The sequence below is a fragment of the Perissodus microlepis genome, chromosome 15, assembly GCF_051167445.1.
Source record: "Perissodus microlepis isolate ML-2025 ecotype Zambia chromosome 15, ASM5116744v1, whole genome shotgun sequence".
In the NCBI taxonomy this organism is placed as follows: Eukaryota; Metazoa; Chordata; class Actinopteri; order Cichliformes; family Cichlidae; genus Perissodus; species Perissodus microlepis.
Genome location: NC_140475.1, coordinates 12608344 through 12624952, shown reverse-complemented (window position 1 = coordinate 12624952; position 16609 = coordinate 12608344). Strand labels below are relative to the sequence as shown.

Genomic DNA, 16609 nt, shown 5'->3' with positions numbered 1-16609 from the left:
ACATACAGAATGATTCTCTATAAACCTGCAGGTACCTGGTGTGGTTGTTTTGGTTGTGACTGCTCTGTTGGCAGGTTTGCTCTGACCCTGGGCCTTCTGTGCCTGCAGTGACACCACATGAACGGACTCAGACGCTATGAATAAAAAAGGGATACCAGGCACGGCCAGGGTTTACACTCTGGAAACTAAAGATAGTACAAAAAAATGTATCCTCTTAGCTAAATTATTTTCAATAGGAAACAAACAAATAAATAAGAAACTAGGACAAATCCAAATGCCTTCTAGATGTTGTTAACCTTTTTATTGCTGGTTTATTTCAGTAATCTTTGCCACAGGAAATTATTGTGTGCCACCTAAAGTCATAGTCAAAGATACATACATACAGTAATCATGGGCATGAATTTCATAGCAATTTAGGGCTTTTAATCATTTATTTGAACTGTTCTTTTTCCAGGGTAGAATGACTCAAAAGCATCTATTACATACTTTAAAAACAAGCAGTAAGTGCACAACTTTAATTGGATTTTGGATTTTCTCTAATCCACACAGGATTAAAAGTTTATGTACAGGCTCCAATATGTAGATTTCCACAAGTTGGGAAGGTCTCTTGGAACCATTTCTTAACAACTGCAAACACCTAGATCATCAGTTTCCATCACCATGGAGAAAGAAACCGCTTCTCCAATGGACTGAGAGGGTCATAACCAAGAAAGAACCCCCTTCTCCAAAACTGACACCTTCAGGCTCGAATAAAATTTGCAGCTGCCCACACGTATAAGCCAAAATGCCTCCTGCAGAAAGGTTTTATAGTCACACTAGATAAAGATTGAGCTATTTGGTCACAATGACAAGAGCTCTTAAACCTAAACACTGTGCAAAATGTCAAGCATGGTGGTGGTAGTATCATGGTCTGCAGCTGTTTTGCTGCCAGTGGTACTGGTGCACTACATAAAGTGAAAATTTGTGAATTACGCTCTGTGCTATGAAACCAACCTATTTAATTAAACTCTATCAACTCTCCTAACAGGCGTGATCAAATCTCCAGCCAGAATAATGCCACAAGCTTGTTGATGGCTACCAAAAATGTCCGGTCAAGGTGCAACTTGCTAAGTGGCATTTAACCAAATATTAGTTGTGTGTGTGTATGTATGTATTTGAGCCTGCATGTGTAATTTTGGCACTGTGTGGCTTAGAGAAAATCCAAAATCAATTCAAGTTTCTCTACCCAATGCTTGTTTTTTTAAGAGGTCTGGTTTACAATCATTCTACCCTTGGAAAAAGAAAAGTTCAAGGAAATTAAAAGTCCAAAATGACCATGAAATTCATGAATATGTAAACGTTTGACCACAACCGTATCTTCCAATACTATAAGGACATGTTGACATTTCTTACTCAGCATCATATTTGACTAAAACCTAAAGCTTTGTTCATTTCATCATTTCATTTAGTGATCAGTAGGATAAAATATTGGCCCTCTTACTTAGTTTGCGTGCGAGTCGGTTTCTCTGATCAGACTGAGGCTTGGCGTAGTGTTGGCGTCTCCTTTCCAGCAGAGGAACTCCTGCCAAAACTCTCTCGGGCTGCCTGGGACCAGAGGAAGACTGAGGTGCCCTCCTGTGTGTTCTGACATTAGGCGACAGCTGAGCCTTCCTGTCCATCCTGGTTGCCCGTTTTACGGAGGAGTGACTTCGGGGCACCACTGTTTGTGAAGATCTTACTGGACCTGCTGATGGATATAATAAATTTAAAATTCAGACTGCACTGTTCATTTTAACTTTAAAATTCCAATGTACATAATCTGTTTTTTGTGCTTGGTTTGCCTTTGGGGCCTTTTTGAAACTCTATCCTCCATGGAAAATGTTTCCACATAACTTTTCCACTCAAGACACATCCGCTTTTTGATAAACACATAATTACTTGTCACACTCATCCAACACCGCCTGTCAGCCTGGCCAGTTGTCACAGAAGGGAAATGCTAAAGAACTGCATCATGTACCCTGTCATCTGCTATAACTTCTGGTGCTCTGCTTCCCGCTTCAATCCAAAGCTAGTAGTCACACCATCTTGGACAACATCTCAGACACTGACTCAGACAGTCAGACAATCCCTCTCATCTGGCTGCAGTGCTTAGCGATAGCATTTCCAATACAAAAACAAAAAAACATCTGCCCCTCCCTCTTTCTTTTTCTTCCATTCTCTCCATCTGTTCCTCCCTTTTCTGTTTACCATAATCACTTTCAGATGGAAAAGGTCCACTCTGTTTCCTATCAGGACAGCTGCGTGCACAGCTGGGGGAGTACTGATAAGTCAGCTGATGTAAAAAGGTGAACATTATGCATTTCAAAGGTTTAATCAATACTTTAATGTAAGACTTTATTTTCTATTCAACATGTAGGGTGAGCCAAATGAGATTATAGGTGTCTACATGAGGCCACCATATCTAAAAGTGACTTAAAAAGAAGGAGTTTTGTGGTTAGGGGACAAAGAAGATGTGATGAGGAAACACACAATGTATAGAAGACCATGAAGAAAATACATGTGTTTGGGTTTTTTCTGGTTCAACTTGGATCAACTTGGATCACTCTGTTTATTACTTAATGTCTGTATCTCCTGTCTGTACTGCCAGCACAGCTGAATGAACGTCTTCCCTTTGGATTCAGACAGTACTGGCTATTTGTTTAGTAATGCCCTAACCCCTTTCTGAATCCTTCTCTTGCTTTTCCTGTCAGCTTTGCGTGTTTTCACACATTTCCAGTAAGTGAACTGTGAAATCAGAATAAGAATTTGTGTCATGTGTGATTCAAATCACAGATTTAATGTGGACAAATGTTGTGTTAGTCTTTCCCACTACACTTTTTAGTTTAACAAGGCTTTAAAAAAACTCTGAACAAATAAAAGCATACAGAAATGTGAACGAGAGAGTTTTCATAACAGTCTATACGTCCTGTTAAAAATGAAGTACATCCCATGATTCAGCAGCTTGCCTTTAGTGTCCAGAACTTGAAGTAATCATTTTCTGTATGATTTTATCAATCTGTCATATCATTGTGAAGGAATTTTTCTCTACCTTTTCTTTATGTGCATTCATTTATGCACAGCTACCTTAAGGTCCTGATACAGCATTTCAATCAGGTTGATATCTGGACTTTGGATGGGTCATTGCAGGAACTTTTCCTTTTTAGTTATTTTGTTGTAGGTTGGCTGCTTTGCTTGAGATTGTCCTGTTGTGTGACCTAATTTTACCCAAGCTTTAGCTGTCAGACAGATTTCCTCACATTTGAAGAATACACTATACAGGGGAGTTCCTGGTCCATTCAGTGAATGCAAGGGGACCAAAACAAACTCAAATCATCACCTCCACCCCCATGATTTGACAGTTTGCATGAGGTGGTTGTACAGATATGCTTTAGACTTAATGTGGTGCTATGTATTGTGGTCAAACATCTCCACTTTGGTGTGGTTTGTTCAAAGTACATTGCTACAGAAGTCTTGTGGTTTGTTCAGATACAACAGCTTTCTCCTGGCAACCTTCCAAACAAGTCATGCATGTTCAGTGTTTTTGTTCTGTAGAGTCTAAGATGTAGCTCGGGGTTTTTTTTGCATTTTCTCTGACCTTGGGGTTAATTGGCTGGGATGTCCATTCCTGCAAAGACTGGCAGCTGTCTTGAATGATATCCACTTGTGAATAATCTTTCTCGCTGCAGAATGATGGATTTCAAATTGTCTGGAAATGGCCTTATAATCGACAGCCACAACTGGTTGTTTAATATCATGGGTGATGCCTGAACTCTCCAGACTATCAAGCTGCCAATATTTCTGTTCTTATGCTCTACTTTCTGTGCTCACGCTTGCAGTGCTCACACTTGCCGATGATCAATTAATCAAGTGCCTTCGATTTGCAGCACTTTGCTGCTGTCTACCCTATAATTGCAGTGAAAGCAGTAAGGGTATGCATAGTTTTACAACACACAATTAGCTATTTTTAACAGGTCTATTGGTTTAAGTGCTAACAAAAATTGTGTTCTTCTACCTATACCTGCACTAATCCTATAAGCGTAAAATACCACAAAAATAATACTTTAAAGTGTCTCATTCATAGCTTTTGTATTTTTTGTAAACATTGTTCACCATATGGCAACTAGCCATGACCCTTTGACAATTAATTTTCATCCCAAGCCCTTTCCATTTGTTTTTTCTGATCCCAAGTATAGCTTAAAACAGAAATATCCCCATTTGGTTTTAATCAGTCTTCCCTTTTTTCTGTCTGGAAAACTGTCACAATACATAATTTGGCCCAGGTCACAATGCCACGAACCACTAAACCACTGACTTGACAGTGCTGGTAATGCCAGATCCCTTATGTCTTTTCCTGGAAGCTCAGTGGACCGAGGTGCTATGAGGCTTGCCTGCTGACAGACATAGCAAAAACAGAGCGAGGCACACCTCAGTGTTCAGACTGAGGTCCCCAAGGTCTCTGTTATGTCCTTGGACGCTCCTCAAAAACTAGCTGAACCGTCATCTTTGACGTTTTGCAACCTTAAAAAAAGAAGTCTAAATGTTGCAAACAAATTGGTATTTTTGGGTCTCATACTTACTCACTTTACCCACAGTTTAATTTATACAAACAATTCCCAGTCAATGGCAAAGTGTTCCTTCCAGCAGAGCTAATCAGTTTAGCCTGTAGTGAAAATATACAGCGCTAATGCCAATGTTGTCACCATAGTTTATGTATTAGCATACCAGACTGCTAAGTCATTGTCACCTTAGATGACTTATAAATTAGATGAGCAAATTAGTATCATCCCAAAAGACGCATATCAAATTGCAGCTGTAAATTACCAGAAATTGCCTGGCAGCACTTTAACATTTGATAAGTGCCTGTGACTGATTAATAGTCATGTTCTAATCATGCTATTGTTGTTTGTTTTCATTACTGAAGCTCAATAAATGTTAACATGCTGATTTTTTTTTTTTTTTTTTTTTTTACAATTGAACTGTTTCATCAAACAAAGAGGAACATTCAGTTTGCACACATGCGATCTCATTTCAGTTATTTTCATATATAAAGTAAATTTAAAGCATTAAAAAAATTTCAGGATGGTATACACTGCCATTATATAACAATGTCAGTGTGCAGAAAGTGTGCTAGCTCTAGTGCTATGCTTGGTAAATGGCATGGAACGGGTTATCAATTATCCTTAATAATTAGATTATTAGATTATTTTATCAAGCAAGCAATAACAAGCTCTCAGCTGATAGTAAATGAAGATTTATAACATTAGCTACTTCTCCTTTTGGCTCTTACTTTTAATTTGGCTTTGTTCTGCCTTTCCAGGCGTCTCCATTCCCCAAAGTAAATCAACAAATATGATTATTCATGTTCCTGGAGCAGCTCTGCCTCAAACACATAAAACTGAAACTCCAGACTAGCATTGCGGTTACCACTGCTGCCTTGCAACAAGAAGACCCTGGGTTTCCTTTCTGCTTATCCTTTCAATAGGGAATTTTAAAGAGTTTTCTCCACGTTCCCTGCCACGATTAAGTGGTTTAGAGAGACTAAACTGTCCACTGGAACAGTATGATGCATGTCTACGTTTGATTAGACCAATGAGCATTTACATGACATAAGCTCAAATATCACATTGGGCTGCACACAAAAAAAGTACAGCACTATGCAAGTCTTGAGCCACCACTAATTTTTTTTATACTTTGGAAATGGAAAATAGTGACAGCATACAGAGATTCAGCGAAACATGCAAATATGCACATGTATGCACAATACATGTAAAAACATAGTTTGGAGAATTCCACCAAGCTTGAAAATTAATATTGGAATGACCACAACGGCTCTTAGGAAAGCTCTGGGGAGGCCAATCCATGACTGAATGTGTTCCACTGGTGTTTTTCTGTCTTTTACTGCATTAGCAGTGTGTTTGAGATCATTGTCAATCTGAAAAATGAAGCTGTTGCCAATTAGATGCTTTCCAGATAATATTGTATGGTTGATCAATATCTGATCATACTTTTCTACATTTTTCTGCAATTTTGACACAATTTCCAACACCACTGACTGAAATGCAGCTTCAAACCACAACAGAAGCTCCACCATGTTTTACAGATGGCTGTAGACGCTGTCTATTGTACCTCTTTCCTGACCTCCTCCATACGTGCTGACGATAATTTAAACTACAAATTTCAAATTTCAATTGATCGCTCCATAAGATCTGTTGCCATCGACTTTTAGTCCAATTCTTGTGTAATTTGGCACACCCCAGCCTTTTCTCCCTGTTTCTCTTCCTTAACAATAGTTTTTTGACAGCCACCCTTCCACTGAGACTACATCTGATGAGGCTTGGCATACAGCAGGGCCAGATGTATCACTCAGGTCTTTTTGCTAAGTTGCTCCTCAGTGTGAAAAGGGTTAGGTACGAGATTTGAAAAACAAGTGAAGGAGCCAATGTCCAAACAAAGAACTTTGAATGATCATCAAAAAGTTGGAGAGCTAATACTCAAGACACTTAAAGAAAAGAAAAAGTCTGACTCCTTGGAAGGAAAATGCAAAAAAATATGGGGTGGTTCAAGACTTTTGTACAGAACTGTACAAATAAGTCCTAGAGGGCCATATGTTTGCATTGCTATCACTACTGCTTACATCGTTTTGGACTGACCACACAATGACATTAACAGCCTTTGAGAATGTTATAACACCAATTATTAATACATTTCCTTGATAAATTACTCATACAATTAATTACCAAAATTGTTTGCAGTTAGTTTTCACTCACCTGATAAATCAGTAAGGCCTGCTTGACAGGGCACTCATACCCGCAACTCAAAGTGTTCACTTTCTAAATAGTCTGCCAATATTGGCTTCCAGCAATGTGTCTGTTCCTGATTTCTTGTGATTTCACAGTCTACTGAAATCTGACAGGTAATTATTTTTTAAAAATAACTGTGGCAAATGTCATTAAAGGTAACACTCTCTAAAACAGATTTAAAATATGGTTCACCTACAAGAAAAACACATCTATCTAAATAGACAGAAATGTGGGCGTCAGAGACAAATGAGTGTTTCCCTTTATTCATCCCGTGGGGAAGAACCAAGTAAGGGGATAAAGAAAAGGGTGATTATTGCCTGAAGAAAGAGAATTCAAGACAATTCCTCGTATCATGCTTTTAACCCATTGTCAGGTAATGTTGGTAATGATGCCCTCTGATTAGGTTTACCTGCTGATAAATTGCTGACAGGTGCACCGCCCAACACAGCAAAGCCATCCAGGTTAACCCATTCAGGGTCTAGAAACAAAAACAAAGGATATCTGGATATATCAACTAGTAAGGAAGCAGTTCATTCTGTAAATAAAAAGAAAAACAAACTGATTTTTAAAATATTGTTTACATAGTCTATATCATATCATATCATATCATATCAGGTCGACGTTTTGTCTTTGTTGCTCCAGACACATTAATGATGTTGAAGCAAACAGTATGGGGTTATTTATGACAGCTGATGCTGCTCTCATGCTGCTGAGGGAACAACACATGATCTGCAAGGAATTTCTGGAAAGGCGAAGCTGAGACTGAGCTCGCCTGCCAGATTTTTGAGATTTACGGTGAACTGTGCTGGAGCTGGAGAGACCACAGCGGCCACCAGAAGTTGTACTGGGCAACGCACAAGAACACAAACACACATGCATCTGTAGACACTTTTTTTGAAAACACAGACAATGCATGACTTCATCAGTTGGCACCACCCAGTCTTTCACCACAACCACCACCAGACACACATAAGCTGCGCGCACACACATGCACAGAGTAAGTGGCCACAACACAGGATTATAGGAGCAGGGCTGGGTTGGCTGCAGACTTTGATGAAGTATGGTGCCAAGGATGGAGGAAAATGAAATAATGACAAAAGCAGGTTGGACTCAGTCAGTAACAAAAAGTGTATGTATGTATGTATGTATGTATGTATATAGAAGCATAAAGACCTGACTTAAGTTTTACAATGTGGGATTAGAAAATACCAAAAGAAGCTATTAAAACCTAAAAATAAGCCCCTTCTCTAAAGCCTCAAACAACCACTGTCTACTGAGCTAGGATGATGATGGCCTGACACGCACATTACCCCTGGTGTGCTTTCCCTCTGGCAAACTTTTAGGACAGTGCATCCAATTATGAACTAATCCACATATAGAGATTAATCATCATTAATCAAGTCAACATACGCATGCACTTTTACACACCACACTGTCTTGAGTGTCTACTTTGCTTCTTGTTCCTTGTCTCATTCTTGGCATTTATCTTGAGAAAATGCAGAACTGTGAGATTTCAAAGCTCACTTCACGGTTTAAGGCAAACCTTATTTGTATGCTCTGTGTCCATTTATATTCTTCTGGATTACTTTTTTTTTGTCTAGCAGCTCTACCAGCACGTACCATTAGTTCCAGTTCATTTACAGGCATAACTTCAACATGGTTATGGGATCGTGACCATCTGATTTTAACATCTCACATTCTCATCCTCCTCTTTTTGAACTTTTATTGACTCTTTCTTACCTACATCCTCCAACATAGGAGCGCGACTGTCCTTGCTCACTTTAGTGAATCGATGGGATCTCGTGGGTTTACTGGAGCTGATCATGAAGCGGTCCACAGGTCTTCCATCTAGATGGATAGACGGCTCCCAGCTTTCCCTAAGGCCCTTCTCCACAGATGTTGTTTTCACATTTTGTGGTCGTGGGGCTTTCTCTGCTGCAACACAAAAACCACATTAAGATACATTTCAGGGGCATACATTTTTTTTAAAGAGTTTTTTATTTAGCATTTAGCATGCAAGAAATGTGGAAGTGCATTAAACATGAATTCGGCAAAAATAAATCTCCCTAAGAAAATAGTCCTCTCTATAACCTAATTTACAAACTCAGGAAACATTTTCCAAATACTTTCTCTTTGTTGCAGGTTTCAAGTATTATTTAATACAATATTGTTTCTATTTTATGTATATTTAGCATCACATCTATAATCAAATACACAAAGAAACAGACTTCGCTGCAGACTTTGCAATAACTGCATAAAAATTACAATAACTTTTATACACAGCTCACCATTTTTAAAAATAACTGTACACATGACTGACAGCCAGTTTAATGGCCAGGCCAGATCTGTTCCCTTGTTATCTCAGGACAAATGAAGAGGACATCGTATCTGAAGTTGAAAATACAAAGTTTTGAATTTGTATTTTATGCCTTTTCACTTTAAGTACAACTTCATAAGAACAATTTCATACCATCTAATTCAGTCAAAAACACTCGAGGGGGTAGGCATACCATCGTCAAAGTCTACAACCAAGAGACACCGTCATGACTGGAAATACAGAGGGTTAACAACAAGGTGCAAACCACTGGTTGCATTCGTGTGGCGTACAGACGGAAAAGATACAAAAGCTGGGTAACTGGCTCTAATTGTACAGTGTCCTCCGTTTCTCGGTCAGATTTCAGATCTCACTCAGATCATCAAATGTGACATCACAATGGGTACTTCATAAAATCTAAATTCTGATGACTAGAAAACAAAAATATACAAAAACTTTATTGGGAGAAGTACAGAACTGACCAATTATTATATTTTCATGGACCAATGGTAACAAACAATTTCTATTATTTCGTGTATTTTTTTTATCCACCCAATAAACGCTGATCTAATGGGCCTATTTCAACTCAGGTCTGCTGTCCGCCAACTTCTCAGGGAAATTTTAGCTCTAAAATTCACTGCGTACGCTGTGTTATCTGTCTGCTGTTTGATCCAGAGCAGGTGGCATGCACTCAGTTTTTAGTGAAATCAGCTGTCTGTAGCTGCTGCTATAAATTTGAGAGCAGCAAGAACAAACCAAAACTGTATCATAAAACACCACAAACAGATTCTCCTTTCAAAGATGCACGGCCATTAATGCACTCTTTAAAAATATAGCAGCTTTAAATCGAAAGATCCTAATAACATTGGAACATTTGCTAAACAGATGATATGCTACAGTCATGATGTCCTTGGCTTTCCCCTGCAGAGGTTTACATGAGCACTTTTGGTTTAGTATCATCACAAATTCACCTCTCCCAGCTGGATCTTCACTTTTTAACATTTAGATATAATTGCTACTTAGGCCTTCTGAGCTCTGTTATCCAGCTGGTCACAGCTGTTCATAGCCCTTTAGCGTTGTTTCAGCTTAAGTAGGACTTTATCGTGTGCTGAAAGATTGTCTCGTATTTGTTTTTGCTGAGTTCAGCCATCACCAACTCCTGAGATAATGGCTTATATCATTTTGTGATCTAAGTTAAAAAAAAACACACACACACACACAGTCGACTCATTATTTCCTCATTAATTCAGTCTTACAGTGGACTAAGCTTCATCAGCTGTGCATGACAATCCCCACTGACACAGGCTGCTTCTAATAAGGCTGTGTGTTACATAGGATGGGATCCTTTCCTCTGTCCAGACAGCCTTCATTTGGCCTCTCAGGAAATTTTTGATCCAAGGGCAAACCAGATTAAATCAAGACGTCTTCAGAGACAGCAGATGCACAAATGATATCCAAGAATAAACACGTTGGGAAGATAGCTGAGCAATAGTGGCTGTACCAATCCTAATCATACAGAGCAAGGCTTGCTTTCAGGGAGTTGCCATGGGAGACTGGGGCAGTAATATAATAGCATTGCCTGTGCTGTGTTTGTGAATGTGAAATGGAAAGATGGATAGAGTATGATTGAGTTAGACAGTGGAAAGTATTAACTATGTTAAGAATGAGGGCAGGGCCTGAGGTCATTAAGTCACTGCCTTTTTCATTTTTATGCTTGTGTGTCTAGAAAAGCATGGGCCCTTGTGTTAGATGGATACAGGACGTGTGGTACACATGCACCCTTGAAGAGTCACACACAGGTACGCACACACATGTATGAGCATGTGTAGAAGCACATGGAGGTAAGCCCTGAGGTCAAATGACTGCTGCAAAAATGTTCAATAAAATACTTGTGCTGGAGCACCTGCAGTCTGCTCTGCTTTTACAAGAACACCTTCTTTTTTTTTTTTTACCTTACCTTGCATCAAAATCACAGGTCGTGACCTCTCATTCACCCCATAACAATTCGCTACTAATGTCTAATAAATGTCACTTTCCACAAACTCGGTGCTAGTGAATTGCCAGATGAAGGTGGCATGGACATATCTGCTTTGCTATAGGTTTTTAATCATTTTAGCACAAGTTTTGCACATGTGTGTTGTGGGTATATGAGCCTTTTATAGCACTAAAAACAGTTAAAACTCAAGATTGAGGTGAAGTCCAGTTGCTCAACTGTATTTTGTTTAAGTTGCTTAAAATAGTTTTGGAAGATGTGCTTGGAGCACTCAGATAACACAAAAAAGAAAGAAAAGAACATTTTGCACATGTTTTGGGTTTGTTTGTCCATTTATTTATTTTTTTTGCTTTTTTCTGAAGTTTCTGATACCACTTAAATAAACACCATTTTATAAGCAGAAATTTTGCATTAGAAAAAAAAGAGTTAACAACAGCGTGCCTTTTCAGAAACAATGTCCCATTAACTTTTGATAATCAACAGAGCATGCTGTGAGCAGTTTTTACTGAAAGGCTTTTCTGTTCACTGTGGGTTCTGTGTTTTATACAGAATAAATGAAAAACGTATTCTGAAAAGATGCCGTTGAATGTAAGTTCACCTGGCTGTAGCTCAGGTGGCAGAGCAGGTCAGCCACTAATCAGAAGGTCGGTGGTTCGATCCCAGGCTGCCTCCTGGCTGCATGCCAAATATCCTTGGGCAAGATACTAACCCCGTGTTTGCCTACTGGTGGTGGTCAGAGGGCCCGGTGGCGCCTGTGTCCGGCAGCCTCGCCTCTGTCAGTGCGCCCCAGGGTGGCTGTGGCTACAATGTAGCTTGCCATCGCCAGTGTGTGGATGTGTGTGTGAATGGGTGGATGACTGAATGTAGTGTAAAGCGCTTTGGGGTCCTATGGACTAGAAAAGCGCTATACAAATGCAGGCCATTTACCATTTACCATTTAAATACTGAGAGAGCACCACAAACAAATTATCTAAACTGTACTTGGCTGTAGGCGAAAAATTGCTGTAAATGGTGTAAAATTGTGGAGAAAACCACCCAATTGTTGGAGCTTGTGGTAAGTAGGAAGACGTGTCTTTTGCATTTGTGCTCTGCTTAAAAGAATACACGGATCGACAAAAATCTGCAGTTTAAATTACAAGACTAAGAAACCTATTTTCGTGCTTATGTGTTCAGGGACCTGAGGGAGTTAAATAACACAATATTTTCTTGCTTCTCTTGTCTTTAGATGTTTCAACCATTGGATAGAGCTCGTATCGCAAGTGTTTCCACATGGTGTTTAGAAACGTGTGTAATATCGGTTTTCTTATCCAAGTCACTGCTGGTTTTTCCCAGAAAGCCACAAGATTACTCCAAATATCGTTTTCTTTGATAGTTAGTCTTAAGAAAATAAGTGGAATTTGCACGTTTAAAAGAATTCAGATGCCTGTGTGAACATACATTCATCTATGTGGGAGGTGTGAAATCTTGCCCAGTGCTACATTTCTCTTTTTACCAGTTCACCACCGCCTCACCTCTAACGACCAGTAAACTCTCTCCTGCAATCGACTCTGTGATAAAGCCAACACACCAGACTGAGACTGTGCCCAAAGTTTATCACTGCTTTCTGACTGCAGTCAGTCACACCAATCGCTGAACTGCCTGACTTTATGCAACCAGTTTATTGTGTTGACTTGAGCTTAATTTGCCACTGAATTGTGACTGAGGACAGATTTTATTTGAAGCGACAGCCTCAAGTGAGTAAGCGCTTAGCTTTGGGCAGGTTACACGCATCCATATAAAATGTTTATGGCACATGACATCTACAATCAGAAGCAGGCCAGAACATTTGGGATCTAACAGCATATTTAGCTTTTCTGTGCTGGTGCTCACATGTGACTTTGCTTTTATAAAAAACCTTTCCAAAGTTATTCTAAGCAATTATTCAAAGCAGTTAGTGATGAGGTCTGACGCCTCATAGTGTTGGTTTATTGTCTATCTTCTCGCTGCAAATCTAATATGCTCAAATCAAGCTTTGACAGGGTGCTCGTAGGCCAGGTGGTACTTGTTAAAGCAAGTGGAACAGTGCCCAGAGATGACATCATGACACGAGACATGCTGTTGCTGGCAGGTTTGATATGCAGCCGAGGTGCAGGTGAGCAGGGGCATAGGGTCAGGTGATTAAAGATTATGGAAAGCATTAGCAATATTAGAAATATGCGGGGGGGGGGGGAAGCCTCTCAGCAAGTCTCTATTTTCCTGAAGTAAAAAAGTTATGAAGCTCCTCATCCTAAAACTCTTGCATGTAGCCTCCCTTGAAGAATCCTGACATGTGAATAATGAAATTCCAGTGACCTGCAAGGACATGATTCCTTCTCCTCACTCCCTGTCCTTCATGCTCTCCACACAGTTTGTGTAAATTCCAGAAGTTGATAGGCAGATTTCGTTTTTCCTGCACTGCCCCTGCGTAGGTATTCAGATATCCCCACGAGCTTACTCGTCCTCTTTTGTGAATAATTTCAGAGTGACGGGCTGATGATAGCAGAGAAAGTTAATGAGTAACACTCTCCTCTCTCTTAACAACTACTGCCCGAGAAGAAGCCATTTAACTCAACACTGGTCCAATCTACAGTGAGCTGTAGCTGCAGGGGCTCCCAGGTGTAAATGTGTGGAAGTGAATAAATGTGACGCTCTGAAAAGACTTCCAAAACGATGGAAAAGAAAATGACTCAGAGAAAGGACCACAATAAATGGCAGCTGCCTATATTCAGTGAAAGCAGTGATCTCATGCGCTAAGTGCTTACATTTGAGAGGGAGGCATATAGAAGTCTACAGATCAACTGACAAAATAAGTGAACTGAATAAAATTGAGGAGGAAGGGAGGGTGAAGGAAAGTCTGGCCTTTAAGCCCAAGCCAAAAAGATTACCTTTGTCCTCTGTGAAACTCCTTGGGCTTTGTGGTACGTTTGATATTTTGAATGTTTTCACTGTCTGGAGGATGTTGAATACTTTCCCTGAAAATTGATTTTACAAACAGCACTTAAGAAACTTCAAAAACATATGTGCTGCTGTGGTTTGCACTCTCTGTGCTTGTCAAAAATTCGCTGCACATCTGATATATCACTGTGCCTTTCTAGTAAAATCCTGCCAGCCTATGAATCAACAAAAAACCTGCATAGTCTCCTGGGTTCAAAATCTGCTTCACTGTCCAGCCATTCCTGACTATAGCTGATGGATGATGTGACATCTCAAATCAACTCCTTCACTTCTAGTCACTAATCAAAGTCCACTTTAAAGCCATTTATCTCCACATTCAGCTGAATTAGTTCCATATTTAATATGCCACCATTCACAGTATTTCATGATGTCGCCAGAAATTTGTCATCATCTCCTAACCATGCATCCCAGTTACTTTTGGATGTGGCCACTAAGGAAAGGACTTGTTCCATAACTGCTCGGTCCTGCATCATAGTTTCCCCCCACAAAGTTTCATGGGTGAAAAATGCTGTCACTTCATATTTTCTCTAATAGCTCTCATTTAAACGAAATCGTTCACATCTGATAATGACTCAAACTGCACGCTTGAAATGAAACGTCCCAGTGAGTTAAATATGATGCACTTAATCTACTTTGTTTTCTGCAAATGGAAACGTGGACACTGACGTGCACACATGCAAATACCTGCACATTCTAGGATTCCTTTTGTTTAAACTTGTTAATATGAACAGCTTCTTTTGAATGCATTTTAAATATCCAATCACAAGGCACATGACCTCTTTGATAAGTTCAATTTTCTCTTCACGAGTGGACAAGAAAGCAACAGTACCCGGATAATCAGATAAAACAAGTATCAAACTGCTTTACACGTAAGTGCTCTACTTGCACCTGCTTATGAAAGAAGTAAATCAACGTTTTACCTGCCCAGCTGCATCCTGGCCCACAAAGCGTAAGAAGTAGTGCCACGAGCGTCCTGCCTGTGGCTAAAGCCATGGTGAGTGTGGCGAACTACTGCTGTGGTGCGACGCACCAGCTGGATGCAGAGGGCTGGGACACATCAGCCCTATTCCCTCCCATCTGCCGATGGGAATGCTGCACTTCGCCGTGAACTGCCTCTGGTTAACATCGGTAAACCTGCACACAAACACACTATTAATGCCTTATTAGTCGTTTGTGATTTGAAACAAGTATTTCGAGGCTGCTTTTCAACTCATAAAATGTTATGAAGAGGAAAACTAACTAACTAACTAACTAACACCCCCCCCCCCCCAAAAACATACAGACTGAGGCCAGAGTGCTGATTACAAACATGGAGACTTAGATATTTTTTTTCTAAATTCCATGAAGTTAAGCTAATCATTAATTTCTGGATAAAATACTAGTATGAAAGAGAGAAAATGAGAAAATGTCTCCCTCTGGAGGTAACCAGGATGATTGCATCCAAAGCTTTAAAGGCTGGAAGCAGGTATAGAGATGGAAAAAATGGGAGGACTTGAGAAGTACTAGATTATAACAGACCTACGGATCAGTCATTTATTAAAATAAATAAAATAAAAAATAAAGCCAATATCTACCTTTTAAACCTCATTTATATTCTCAAGTTTCATCTATACGACTATCAGTATTATTCTTCCAGCCCACCTGATCCACCCCAGGATTAAACCTTTCCATGACACCATCTGTGCACCAGGTGTGAGAGAACAGAATCGTGGGCCAAGTAAAATTCCAGCACATGATGATCTAATCAGTGGAGACAAAGTTCATAATTACATAAATTTTCCGAAGAATTAATTTAACCACTAGATGGAGCAGACTGTTGTTGTCAATAAAAGGAGGCATTGAGGAGAAAACTGGAACTAATTGTTGAGTATTGTAAACACTGACCTAGTAATACTATGGCTTTTATCCACTGTTGTTTTGGATATAATCTGAACCGTTTGCCTTTCAAAAAAAAAGAAAAAAAAAAGGTGTGATGTCATGTTGCAGTAAACTGATTTAAATCCATTTTTCTCTATAACTGAACTATTAATATATATTGTTTATTTCTTTTCCAATGTGCCCACCACACTGAAGTCAGGAAGATTTTCTACTCATTTTTTTAATAAGAGAGCTTCTCTGATTTCTTAGAAATCTTCTGGGTTCCGCTGTAGATTCCCTCGACCTTTAATGTTATAACAGCAAATGTCCCGTACGGCCTGCGACAATATGGTAGCAACACTGACTGAACTGACAGTTATTTTAATGAGTGTCTTCATTGGTATTGTCATGAAAACATCTCTATGTCCATCTGTACCAGTGTGGGCCAAGCCAACAGTTTTCCAACAGTTCCCTCTGCTGGCTAAAGCTCATATCACTACTGGAAAACAATGTCAATCATTTGCACATGACTTAATTTATGAATGACTTTGATGTCTTTTACATCAAAGTTATTCATCCAGAACCTTTCTAACACGGGGTTGGACCCCCTCCCCCGAGGAAAAGACAAGAGAACTAAAGGGTTTAAGCCAGGGG

The 16609-nt window shown here is 39.6% G+C and overlaps 1 protein-coding gene across 4 annotated transcripts in view; it reads right to left on the bottom strand.

The window, feature by feature from the left end:
- fndc1 (fibronectin type III domain containing 1) overlaps window positions 1-15174 on the bottom strand; it is a 41251-nt gene extending 26077 nt beyond the window's left edge. For 2 of the 4 annotated variants that reach the window (XM_084953643.1, XM_084953647.1), the window contains exons 1-5: window positions 15019-15174; window positions 8559-8753; window positions 7228-7296; window positions 1481-1726; window positions 36-134 (exon numbers count right to left, since the gene is read on the bottom strand). In XM_084953643.1, coding sequence (XP_084809769.1) covers window positions 36-134; window positions 1481-1726; window positions 7228-7296; window positions 8559-8753; window positions 15019-15091 — 682 coding nt within the window. In that variant the 5' untranslated portion in view covers window positions 15092-15174. The remainder of the gene's footprint in view (window positions 1-35; window positions 135-1480; window positions 1727-7227; window positions 7297-8558; window positions 8754-15018) is intronic. The other 2 variants (XM_084953645.1, XM_084953644.1) reach the window with 2 other exon arrangements.
- Between the last annotated feature and the right edge of the window lie 1435 nt (window positions 15175-16609).